The 13507-nt window shown below is 38.5% G+C and overlaps 2 protein-coding genes across 2 annotated transcripts in view; both read right to left on the reverse strand.

Moving 5' to 3' along the window:
• The window catches only part of LOC110373971 (protein split ends), a 43601-nt gene extending 42230 nt beyond the window's left edge, over positions 1-1371 (reverse strand). Inside the window, exon 1 of the mRNA XM_021331477.3 lies at positions 1235-1371. Coding sequence (XP_021187152.3) covers positions 1235-1252 — 18 coding nt within the window. The 5' untranslated portion in view covers positions 1253-1371. The remainder of the gene's footprint in view (positions 1-1234) is intronic.
• A 1899-nt stretch (positions 1372-3270) lies between these two features.
• Positions 3271-10801, reverse strand: LOC110373980 (uncharacterized). Its single transcript, XM_021331486.3, has 3 exons — positions 10405-10801; positions 9955-10164; positions 3271-4176 (listed from the first exon to the last, which is right to left on the reverse strand). The coding sequence occupies exons 1-3, from the start codon at positions 10684-10686 to the stop codon at positions 3271-3273; spliced, it is 1398 nt and encodes a 465-aa protein (XP_021187161.3). The 5' UTR covers positions 10687-10801.
• Positions 10802-13507: the final 2706 nt, after the last annotated feature.

The following is a 13507-nucleotide window of genomic DNA, read 5'->3' on the forward strand; positions in this document are numbered from 1 at the left end:
AATTTTGGCTGCAAAATGAACCATATGTCAACGTCATAATTTGACATTTTTTTAGACAAGGCATAAACTGACGTTTAAAAGTTTTTGTGGTAAGACGGATAGAATTCCATATTTTTGCTAACATAGATACATTTTTTTTTTATAGTGAAATATTTTAATTTTTTCTTAATATTTCATTATAAAAAAAAATATGTACGCGAATATATGACATAATTCCCATCCGCATATTACATTAGGACTCCAAACACCCAAGCAAGTCATAGAGAGTGGACATCATAACGAGTTGTATAATACAAATGTATAAATGTATAAACCATGTATAAACGTAAAGTAAATAGGTGAAAACTCGACGTGTTGCGAGCACCTTCGGCGCGCGCGTCGATGTCTTTTGCACGGAGGAGTTCCGTCCGCGAATCATACCGACCTACTTTTGCTCATACATTTTTGAACTTTTACATAACTTTTGTAGGAATCATCTAGAGTTGTCATACCATACAATGTATAAATTCAAATTCAAAATGTATAATTTCATTAATGATTTTAAAATAATGAAAAAAAAAATCCTACGATGTTGTGTGAGAAATATTAAATAAGTTTTAGACGCAGGTGAAATTTTAGCATTCGATAATAATTTACATTCGCTCACAAATGAATAATACATTTTAGAACTTTATGTAAATTGATGGGTTTTTATTTGCATGTATAAGTTACGGGTTTTCGAAAATCTCACTTCAATCAGGCTTATATATTTCAATTAGGTATGTACAAATTGTAGTTGAAAGCAGTTTTTTGCGGCGACAGCTTTATAAATAGAAGTCTTGCTATAGAGAGAAATTGAACGGTCAAGCGTTATTTTTAGGTAGAGTTTTCTATGCTACTACTTTTACACATGTATCGGGCTTATAGAATATTTATTTCTAGATAATAGTGTTCATAGAATTTTTAAGTATTATACTTTACACGTAGATCTCAAAATAAATAATATTAAATATAAATTATCACGCAATTTCTCACAGAAACAACTATAACTGCGGAAGCAAAACACATACACGCAAAATCATTAAGTTTTCTCTTCAACCTTTGACACATGACTCCACTCCAAAATTGGACACAAACCCACTTTTACATAAAAAAAAACATTACACTTTAACACAAAAAAATCGACCGACTTTCACAAAAAAAAAAAAAAAAATTCTAAAAAGTCACTTGTCAAAAAAACATTTTTTGAACTTACCCAAAATAAAAGCCTCATTTTATCCAAACACAGCACTATAATGTTTAGTTAGTGGAACCGTCACTGCACATGCGCGAGGGATCGCGCGTCTCCTGCGACTGAAGGCAGCGGCGACGAGCGGAGCCGCCCCGCCGAACAACCTTCACATTACTTGTGTATTATGTAAACTTGAAAAAGCGCAAGTGCATTATGACTGAGGATGGTTTTTTTTGTATTGTTTATTGAGTAATTATGGGTTTTAAATATTGATGAATTTATTTGAACTTTGTTTTAGTAAAAAGTAAAAAAATAAAATATATGTCTTTATATGCGAGAAGCCGAAAATCGATCACAGTGGCGGGCACTTGGAGAGGCCTATGTCCAGCAGTGGACTGCGATAGGCTGATGATGATGATGTACATTAATCGTTTCTTACCAGCATTGGTCACTGGCTTTCTGGTATGAGGCTGAACTGGAACTATTTGTAATGTGCTTTATCAATAAATGTTTTTTTTATTTATTTCTGTATATTTTTTTCTTTTGGTAATATTGGTGCTACGATAAGGCCCTACGTATATTCTTACATAAGTAAGTCTTAATATCTTAGTAAATTTTATCTGGCACAGATTCATAGCAATAAATTCCGAGGATGGATTAAATGAATTAGCTGCGCCCTGAGTTTCCACCCAAATCATAAAGCAACTGCTAGCCACACCCTGATTAAAAAATACCTCTAACCTTTCTCAGGCTCATGACTATCTGTGTACGTAAAATACTGGAGCTATTTAAATAAAATTTGATACACAGATAACATAGGACATAGGCTACTTTATTTCTTTTATCCGGGTGCGAGAGGATTTCCCTTGGTAAGCGAGTGGGACCGTTGGAAACATTATTAGATTTAGTTAAAAGATAAAAAAAATAATGTATATGAGATAAAATAATTAATGAATATCCTTTTACACTTTCCTGCTTTCAAATAATTTGTGTCAAGGTACAAACGAATAAATTGTTCGGAAGCAGCAATTATCTTAATATAAGAACTAAATAAAACGTCTTCGATTATCCACTCAAATTACATTAAGAGGTTTAGCAAGGTTACTGTTTAATACTTACTTGAAATACAATCTAAATATATTATGTTATAAATACGAAAATAACGGTCTATTACTTCATATGCTAAGATACGACAGTCAAACCCGAGTTCACTCCTACTTGATAATCCTAGGGCTGCGGGTTGTTCGAAAGAGTAACCGCGGTCCTGGTACATAAAAGGCCGACGAAGGAACACGATGCAGTTTTAGTCAGTAAAAGTCTGACACTCCCTCACCGCTGCTAACCCACAGCGAGAGGGTTCATTTGATGATTTCTCGTAGAATGAAGAGTTCACTGATAATGTGTTAAATGTGGTTAAATACTATTGGAATAAACAGCAATTAAGGGGACTTGCACCATTTAACTAACGACAGCTAAACCATAATTGTGACACATTAAAATTTGCCACGGAGCAACCCACCAAACATCTGTTGTAAGCCATGCAATGAGAATTGATGTGTTCACAACCTCTTTTGAAATGCTGCTCAAAGTAAAAACCATTTCTCGAATGAAAGAACCTAAACATTCTAACTAGTGACATGAGCTATAAAAGTTTTAAGAAAAACGAACGCTTATTTTGTATGTGAAACATGTGATCTCTTAAAAGGCTAATCAGATTTTGATAAACGGAAAACTAAGGGTTATCTTATGTATCTTGGCTTCTTTATATTTATGATAAGAGAGTAGCTGCGAGAATATTAATATGAATTAATCATATATGTAAATACTTTTTAATTATAATTTCATTTGACGATAATCTAGATTACGGGTGCTAAACAAATAAATATTAATTGATTTATGAATAATTAAGTTTAAAAATAATTACCATAGACATAATTAATGCATTGGTTTGTTTAATATTCGAAGTCATTGCCCAAAAACACAAAAAAAAATTGATTAAAACAATTTAATAATAATCGATAACATTAAACATCACAAAGTACATTCATAACAAACGCATATTATTTCTTACACTTGGGCTTTTGCGGCCCGCTTATTTTTCCGCAGTAGTCTTTCTTTTTCGAAGCCGGGTGGGGCCGAGGCTTAATAAGTGCGCGACAGGTCTTCTCGGAACCACCACTCTTATCTTTCTTGGCTTTACCTCCACCTCCACATGGATATGTTCTCCGTCCCCCGGCAGGTTTATTGAGCTCCTCAGGTTTCTTGACCCTCTTTCGAGGACAGGCACTTAAAGATGTACGAACCTTCTTCCAAGGAGATGGACCCTTACTACTCTTCCAAGCGTCGTTTGAAGGCAAATTCTTTTGAGGAGCACAAGCTTTACGTCTTCTATCTCCTTTTGGACAACAATCTTTTTTTACTATCTTCTTCTTCTTCTTCTTCTTAGGGGGACAAACTGGACGGTCACCTCCCTGTTTCTCCTGTTTCGGTATAGAATTTCTCCTTCGAAAGGGATAAGCAGGACCAGCTTTCAGTCTTCGTTTTTTTGTAGGAATTTTTCTGACTTTTTTTCTAGGGCCACACTTCGACTGCCTTTCTTTTCTTACTGTCAAGGGCTTAGCTCTGCAGACGATGTCGGGATCGTCGGGCCGTTTACCACCAGAACATGAGCATTTAGATGAGAAACGTCTATAAAAGTTCAGGGGTACAACAAAACTGCATTTTCTCTTAGGAAACAGGCTAATTTTGGGCTTAGCGAAGAGGTACTCTTCGCAAGAAGTTTTTATTTTCACCTGCTGCTGCGTCGTGTCGGGGCAGCTGACAGTCTTCTTATCGACCCCCTTTACATCATAGTCTGATGTTAGGGCTCCAGACGGATATTGCAGGTTCTGTGTATTATAGAAGAAGTTGCAGCTCGACTCCCAGGAACCGTCTTTGCAAGGGGTGTAGGCCGGAATAATGTGCACCTGAAAAAGAGTAGCTTGATTATCGCATTGATCATTAAACTAGCACCCTAAGATTTCGATATCTAATAAGTGAATATTTTACAAAGCATTCATCTCTTTGTAGTGTAAGATTGTAAGTAAGAAAAGCAATAGTACGTTTCCTCCCGGGCACAAAGGGGTGTAACTCCCACCAAATTCCAGAATCCGGTCTGCCTGGCAAGTTTCTGAAAACCCACAACCCAGGGCCCGGAGCACAGCACTCGCGCTTGCGACTATAGTAGGCCAACGAGGAGTCGCAGAAACATAAGAGCAGATACGCATTCGAGCACAAGTATACGCAAGTGGTCGCCCTTTCATCCACTACCCGCTGACGCATAAAAATAGTTTCCAGAATCCATTTTACATGAAGGCCCAATTTCTCCGGCACTCGTTAAGTAATCAGTCCGTGACACCTACTTCTTGTCCGCGCTTGCTTTGGTAACTAAGCTCTTTAGGAACAAAGGTCCCAAATAAAATAATCTTAGATCCATTTACACCGACAACAAATGTCCGTTTTCCAGAGCGTTTTCCTTAATTCTAGGAAATATGCAGTTGGTTGGTGAAAATGGACCTCAGAAGTCCATGAGTAGGTTTGAAATGAGATCTTAAGTATGTTTATAAAAGCGAATGTATCGTCTGTTCGTTCATAGGTTAAATTGCAACGGTTAAACGGCTTATCTGATTTTGATATGCGGAAGACAGAAATATTACACCTACTACAGACAAATATATCGAAAAAAGTATCAATTTATTGATGTAAAAAAATAACGCATTATGATAATTCACTGAACTATTGTCTAGATTATGAGTGTGAATCAAGTTAAATAAACATAATTATTCAATAAAACATGAACAAGATATTACTCATGAATGCCTACCATTATGTGATTAAAGATTGGTTTGTTTCGCATTATTTAAAAGTCCTAAAAACTAATAAAAAACTGAATGTTCCCAAAAGGGGTTTAATTATTCTTAATGACACGAATCAATAGCTTTCAAATAAATAACATGTTTATGGTAGTAAAGAAACATCAAATAGGAAACACATATTATTTTTTACACTTGGGCTTTCCGTTTTTGCTTTTTCTTCCACAGTAGTCCGTCATCTGCTTCTTCTTCTTCTTTGCAGGACGGCCGGAAGACCTGATGAATGCACGACATCTCTTCTTGGAACCACGCTTCTTTCCTTTCTTGACTTTACTTTTATATACTCCTGCACATGGATATTTTTTCACTACCTTGGTAGATCTCTTAACGCACTTTCTAACACAAGGCTTCCGACCCTTTTTCCGAGGACAAGTTGGACCTAAACTACTCTTCCATCGTCCTTTTGAAGACAATTTTCTAGTTTTCTTTCGAGCGCAAAGTTTACGTCTTTTATCTCCTTTAGGACAGCAATCTTTTTTCAGCAGTACCCGCTTCTTCTTCTTAGGGGGACAAACTGGACGATAAAGGGGTTTAGCTTCCGTTTTCGATTTCACTGCAGGATAATCTTTAATTATCGTTTGAAAGTGATAAGCTGGACCTTTACCTTTCTTTTTTCGGCCTTTTCGCCCTTTCGAAGTACAAACTTTGACTTTCTTTTTGGGGCCCCAAGCGGAGTGCCTTTTCTTTCTTATTTGTACAGGCCTAGGCTTACTTCTGCACACTTTGTCGGGATCGTCGGGCCTTCCGCCTTTCTTAGGACATTTAGAGGAGAAACGTCTATAAAAATTCAGGGGTACAACAAAAGTGCATTTTTTCCTGTAAAACAGGCTAGTGTTATGCTTGAACTCCTCTTCGCAAGAATTTTCTATTTTCACCTGCTGCTGCGACGCGTCGGGGCAGCTGATAGGCTTCTTATCGAACTCCTTCACATCTAATTTTGGGGTTCCAGACGAATATTGCAGGCTCTGTGTATCATAGAAGAAGCTGCAGCTCGACTCCCAGGAACCGTCTTTGCAAGGGGTGTAGGCCGGAATAATGCGCACCTGAAAAAGAGTAGCTTGATTATCGCATTGAGCATTAAACTAGCATCCTAAGATTTCGATATCTAATAAGTGAATATTATTACAAAGCATTCATCTCTTTGTAGTGTAAGATTGTAAGTAAGAAAAGCAATAGTACGTTTCCTCCCGGGCACAAAGGGGTGTAACTCCCACCAAATTCCAGAATCCGGGCTGCCTGGCAAGTTTCTGAAAACCCACAACCCAGGGCCCGGAGCACAGCACTCGCGCTTGCGACTATAGAAGGCCAACGAGGAGTCGCAGAAACATAAGAACAGCAAGGCAAACATAGTTCTCGCTAAACTCAATGGCGGTCGGCGACTATATAATTTCCGAGCACAAGTGGCCGCCCTTACATTACAGTGGTTTCCAGAATCCATTTTACATGAAGACCCAATTTCACCGGCACTCGTTTAATCAGTCCGCTAAAAGACAACTTATAATTTTTGTGAAACCTACATCTTGTCCAAAAACCTGTTATCTTGCTTTGGTTACCAATCTCTTAATAACTAGTCTTAAAATAAAATGTTTATCATCGACATTTGAAGTTTTCTTTTACAGTTTCTTTTCCTTAGTCATAGAAACTGACCCGTTAGTAAAAATGCTTTTTGTTGCTTAGTTTAAATTAAGACCTTAGCTATGTAATGTAAAAATATGGAAGTATGTTCTGTTTGTTTGTATGTCAGGTTGTAACGATTAAACTGCTGATCCGATTTTAATATACGATACGATGAACTGAGAAATGGTTTACTATATACATTTTGGATCTGCATGCATTTTCACACCTTCATCTACCACATGAGAGAAGCTGCGAGAAAAGTGGAAAAGGAAAAAAGTGTTAATTATTCGGTTATAATAAAATCCTTCTGATGAATGCATTGCAGATTGGTTTGTTTCGAATCAATAATCATCGCCCAGTAAAATGTGCATAACAAAACAGGTTTTTAAAAGGAAATATGTTTTTAATTACTCAAACTCACGAGAAACAATAGTTTCACAATGACATTTTCGGGACAGCAAAAGAACATCACAAATACAAGCACATCATTATTTACACTTGGGCGGTGACGGCATGCCTTTTGGTGGGCACTTGCTCTTCTTCGCGTCCTCCTTCGGCTTTGGATGTATAGGCTTGAGAAGTGCACGACAGTCCCCAGAACCACCACCCTTCCCTTTCTTCCTAGCTACAGCTCCACACACAGGTCTGCTGCTACTGCCTGACTTTTTTGGTGGGCAATTTACAATTTTCTGTTTAACACAACCTGAACCTTTACCTTTTTTCCCTTTTGGGAGACAACCTTTAACTTTCTTCGGTTTAGGGCAAACTGTACTTCTACCACCCCCCTTTTTCCCTTTCCCTTTTGGCGGACAATCTTTTACTTTCTTCTGAGCGCCACAAACTGAACCTTTGCCTCTACTTTTCCCTTTCCCTCTTGGAGGGCAATCTTTAATTTTCTTTTGAGGGGGACAAATTGAACCTTTGCCTCCTCTCCTTTTCCCTTTACCTTTTGGTGGGCAATCTTTAACTTTCTTTTGAGGGGGACAAATTGAACCTTTGCCACCTTTTTTCCCTCCTTTTGAACCACATTTAACTTGAGGCATTTTAGCAGGACAACCCATACCTTTTTTCCCTCCTTTTGAAGAACGACCGGAACCTTTTGAAGAACGACCGCAAACTTTTGAATATTTACGGGAACCTTCTGGACCACATTTAACTTGAGGTATTTTAGCAGGACAACCTATACCTTTTCCTCCTTTTCTCTCTCCTTTTGAAGAACCACCAGTATCTTTTGAAGAACCACCGGAACCTTTTGAACCACATTTAACCTGAGGTATTTTAGCAGGACAACCCATACCTTTTCCTCCTTTTGAAGAGCCACCAGAATCTTTTGAAGAATCACCGGAACCTTTTCCTTTTTTAGGAGAGCATTTAGAGGAAAAATGTCTATAAAAGTTCAGGGGTGTAACAAAATTGCACTTTTTCCTATGAAACAGGCTAGTTTTTGGCTTGAACACCTCTTCGCAAGCAGTTTTAACATTCAGAGTGTAAGAACAGGTGATGGCCTTCTTATTGAACCCCTTCGCATCTTCGTTTAATTTAGGGGTCAGGAGTGTGTATAGGCTCTGTGTGTCATAAAAGGAGCTGAGGGTAGTCTTCCAGAAAAGGCTAATACTCGAGGTGTCGGCCAAAATGATGAGTACCTGAAAAAGAAAAGCTTCATTATCGGATTGAGCAATAAACTAATGCTAGTTTAGGATGATGATATCCTAAGTTGGATCTTAATCGTTCCTTAAGCGTTCCCAGCTAATTGTTTCCATCGTTCGAAAATATATCAAACATCAAATAATAATTCATGCCAGATTGTTCAACCCCTAGCACTTAATATAGACAAGAATTCAAGCGTGATGACTTGTTTTATCAAAGTTTGTTTGCGAAAATATTTTATATCAATAAACAGGCCTTGCAAAATATTGTTCCACAATACTTTCTAATTCGAACACTCACTTGTTGCTGCTGCAGTATGTGTGCTGCTTGGATTCAAGAATGATATAGTATTCTAGCTTACTGCAATGAGTATTTAACGTATCACAAGAAGGTAGAAGGTACTCCAAAGCTTACTTTATTTCGATGTGAAGTTTGAATTTGATATCTTAAAACTGTCACGTTTCTTCACCCCTCCGTCGGCAGTTTCACAAAAATTTACGCAATAAAATCAATGTGTTACATTTTCCAACATGCATTTAATTGTTTCAAAATCACGAGTGACAATAAGTTCAAAATCACATTTTTTTTTTAACAACATAATGTTGTAATTAGTTGAATATGTCAACATGTTAGGTAGCACTTCTTCTTCAGTTGGTTGTCCGACTTGGATCACTTCGACGAATAGGAGCGAGGCTTCTGAGCTGGACGACCGCTCGGTTTCGAAGAACCAGCACTCTTCGTTGATTACTTGCCTCTCGGAGGGCATTTACCCTTAGAAGAGCCACTACTTCCTCCTTTAGACTTGCACTTCGAAGGGCATTTAGATTTCGAAGAACCAGCACACTTCTTTTTGCATTTAGATTTCGAAGAAGAACCCTTCGGTTTGCATTTAGATTTCGAAGAAGAACGCTTCGGTTTGCATTTTGACTTCGAAGAAGACCGTTTAGGTTTGCATTTAGATTTGATTTTCCCTCTCGGAACGCATTTGCGTTTCGAAGAACGAGTCCCTTTAGATTTGCATTTAGATTTAGAACGAGAACGTTTAGCTCCGCATTTGGATTTCGAACGAGAACGTTTTGGTTTGCATTTGGATTTCGAACGAGAACGTTTAGCTCCGCATTTGGATTTTGAAGCAGACCGTTTCGGTTTGCATTTAGATTTCGAAGCAGACCGTTTCGGTTTGCATTTGGATTTCGAACGAGAACGTTTCGGTTTGCATTTAGATTTCGAACGAGAACGTTTAGCTCCGCATTTAGATTTCGAAGCAGACCGTTTAGGTCCGCATTTAGATTTCGAAGAAGCCCGTTTCGTCTTGCATTTAGATTTGATTTTCCCTCTCGGAACGCATTTACGTTTCGTAGAACGACCTCCTTTTGAGCCGCATTTAGATTTCTTAGTCTTCTTCGAGCCGCAGCTTGACTTTGACGGAGAGCCGGAACCTTTCTTGGGGGGGCATTTAGAGGAGAAACGTCTATAAAAGTTCAAGGGTACAACAAAAGTGCTTATTTTCCTATTACACGGGTCATTTTTAGGTTTAGACTTCCCTTCGCAAGAAGATCCATTTTTCACCTGCGGCCGCGGAGCGTCTGAACAGCCACTAGTGTCCGGACAAGGATCGGGACAGGTACAGTCGACTACGTTGGGGTCGTCGGGCTCCTTCTCTTCAACCTCCACTTTAGGGCTCGGAGGTGGGCATTGTGGATTCTTCTTGTCATAGTAGAAGCTGTAGCTGGACTGCCAGGGACGGGTTCTGCCTGGGGTGCCGGGAATCATATGCACCTGAAAAACAATAGAGTGATGATCGTATTGAGCAATAAAGTGTGATAATTGTATGATCTTTGTCGTTCGTTCGGCGATCCCCGCCTTTTGTTGCTCTCAAACCTTCCATAAATATGTTAAGAAGCAAACTCCACCCCGCAGCCCCGTTATGAAACAGTCAATTTGACATTGATTACAAAATGGCAACTTTTATTTTGATTTTCCATTTACCTAATGGTACAAAATCTGTTTTTTTCTTACCGTATCAAGCCATTTTCCGGGCAGCGGTATGTCCGAAGCTATGCGTTTCAGAGACCGGCTCCCCGGCGCCGGGGTCAGTGCAAGTCTAGCATAGTCTAAATTGTTTCTTCTTACGTAGTCTTGCTTGTAATACTTGCAATCAGGTCGACGCAGAGGAATCGACCTCGGTACGACTAAACAAGAGAAACCATTGTGGATCTTAGATTCATGACCTAAGACGTCACTAAAGTTCTGGAAGCTAGTTGTTATATTTTTTACGTTTAATTTAATTCTTGTAGACATATTCAAAATAAATAATATAAACTATAAAAAATTTATAAAAAAATGTCACTGCATGATTTTGTTCAGCACATTGGAACACGTCAATAAGAATAGAAAAAGATGAAATGCGAGGTCATTGCGTGCCGATGATGTATAAAAACAAAAAGTTTTTATGTTTTTTATACAGGCCAGTACCCTAGCTAGTTAACACTAGCTGTGTCCGCGGGTTTGCTCGACATTTAGTTCATATTTCTTGGTATTCATGAATTTACTTTATATTTTTATTAACGTGGATGAAAGAGTAGTACCTACCTTACGGACCATTTTATCCAGTGCGTCTCATTATACTTGCATGACATGATCTACCCATTAGAGTAGGTGTGCACTACGATTTTGCTCGCGTCACGTGAACTTAGAATCATGGTGCGTAAGCAACTGGTGGATTTTCTGATCGACTTTTTGTAGGCCTTTATGTACTTTTTGTAGGCTTTCAGTGTGTTCTCTTTTCTTTCTAAAACAAATAAGATTATCGAACAGGGTCTGGTAGCTTTATCGTACTACCAGGTTACTGACACTATCAATCGCTATTATATCGAAGTAAGATGCATTTGCACAAGAAAATGTCGCATGAAAAAAATGGTAGAGCGAGCCTAGCTTTTAGCACATATGGTGTTTTATTTATTTGGCAAAAGCTAGTAAGTCAGAAGCCAATAAGTCTGACGCCCGTCTAACCAAGGGGTATCGGGTTGCCCGGGTAACTGGGTTGGGGAGGTCTGATAGGCAGTCGCTCCTTGTAAAACACTAGCACTCAGCTGCAGCCGGTTAGACTGGAAACCGACCCCAACATAGTTCGAAAAAAAAACTGGCCAAGTGCGAATAGAACGCGCTCACTAAAGGTCTCCTGCAAAATCACTTTTGTTGTATGTGATCCCCCTAAAATTCTTATTTTATTATAGCTTTATACCATATTTGTTGTTAAAGAGGCAACGAACATATATGTATATCATCTAATAAATGTTTCAGCTATATAATCTATTCATGAGATACAATGGGCGAGGAACCCAAAAATATCAGTACCTTGATGACATTGCAATTGAGTGACACAATGAGTGTCATCTAGAATGTAACATACATCCGTACATACAGATATATTATATCGATGTTCACAAAATATTGGCGCAACAATATGTCAAACGACACTGGGCACACTGTATTTTATGTTGCGGTCAAAGTTCAACGCGGGTAACGTAACATATCAAACTGACCTACGACTATGTACAAACAGTATTGTGTGATGGCCTCTGCGTATAGCTTGACTGATAATGATGCAATTGTATGGCCCGTGCTATTGGAGCGTTTGATTGGCTTGCTTCAAAATATGAGGTTGAATATGTATTGTAAATGTAATTGGATGTAGGCTCTGCTGAGAAAGTTTTTATAATTACAAATTATAATTTTGTGATCACAACCTCTTTGGCAGTCATTGCGGTAGTCTGACGTCTAGTTTGACAGCCAGTCTTACCAAGAAGTATCGGGTTGCCCGGGTAATTGGGTTGAGGGGGTCAGATAGGGAGTCGCTCCTTATAAAGCGCTGGTACCTACTCAGCTGGATTAGGTGGTGACTGGAAGCCGATCTCAACATAACTTGGAAAAAGTCAGATCAAAATGTTTTACATTTTTACTATTGACCATTTTATGTATTTGTTCCGTCATTGTTCGTACAAATGATTTCAAGATTATTCTCTGCAAAAATGTATAGGTACTAATATTATAAAGCTGAATAGTCTGTTTGCTTGAATGTGCTGAACTACTGGTCCAATTTGAAAAATTCTTTCAGTATTAGATTGCCCTTGTAGATAGCCTACTATAAATATAATAAATATAATGATAAAGAAGGCTACTTTTTATCCGGGTTCATGCATAAGTTCCCTCGGGATGTGGGCGAAACCGCTGGCAGAAGCTAGTACATTCCTATTCTAAAAGAAGCTTACGAGTCAAAGGTATTAAAACCTTTGATCTTAGTCGATATTTCACCCACTTTCAGTTCAATACAACTACCTATCGTAAATACAAACATGCAGCCAATGATGGCAATTTAATAGCAATGTATGTTTATACCGACCATTAACGATATAGCCGGGGGTTCTCAACATTTTCAGCTGCGGTTCCTTTACATTAAAAATGGTTTACAATGTTGGCGCCTTGCAGTTTTTAAATAGGCTATCTATAAAAAGACGGTTTTAAGCCTGACCCCATCAAAACGGGGCGAAGCGGAGTAGTTTTTAAATAGCCAATAAAATTACGTTACTCAAAACTTTTGAAGTCTGGGCGTTTGGTCGTCAAAAGTCAAAAGATTGTTAAAAATATATATTTTTTTTATTATCTTGAACTGAACTTGGAATGTTGTGATAACCCTTATTTTCATCACATTGTCGTAACACATCATAGTATTTGGCCGGTTTTACATTGACACTGACCATCGGCACTGACAGCTACGCGCGTAGTTTGTCTGAACATCGTCTGCGCTGACAGGTACGCGTCATTCAAAAACGCTTCATAGAGTTTCATATATTTGCGGTCGTCGGCGCTGATGGGCAGCGCATGATCAGCATGACTGTAACATCAGCCTCACTACACAACAGTTTACTATCAAGTGCACCTTTCAACCCGTTCCAAAGTTTGAGGACCCCTGAGCTAGCCAATTTTACTGGCTGACACACATTCAGTGCTGTGAACTCGATCGAGTTCAGTAGTTCGCGGACCCTTCTCTACGCATCATGCATAATGTTGTGGCCATATTTACCATACTTGATTCTATGTAGATTTAAAACCAGAGGCGACA

Source organism: Helicoverpa armigera, chromosome 15 (assembly GCF_030705265.1).
Source record: "Helicoverpa armigera isolate CAAS_96S chromosome 15, ASM3070526v1, whole genome shotgun sequence".
In the NCBI taxonomy this organism is placed as follows: Eukaryota; Metazoa; Arthropoda; class Insecta; order Lepidoptera; family Noctuidae; genus Helicoverpa; species Helicoverpa armigera.

Coding starts and splice junctions, on each gene's coding strand:
- LOC110373980 (XM_021331486.3), bottom strand. CDS start 10,686: ATGTCTACAAGAATTAAATTAAACGTAAAAAATATAACAACTAGCTTC. Junction 10,165..10,404: donor CCGGAAAATGGCTTGATACG/GTAAGAAAAAAA, acceptor ATTGTTTTTCAG/GTGCATATGATTCCCGGCAC. Junction 4,177..9,954: donor CAGACGCTCCGCGGCCGCAG/GTGAAAAATGGA, acceptor ACTCTTTTTCAG/GTGCACATTATTCCGGCCTA.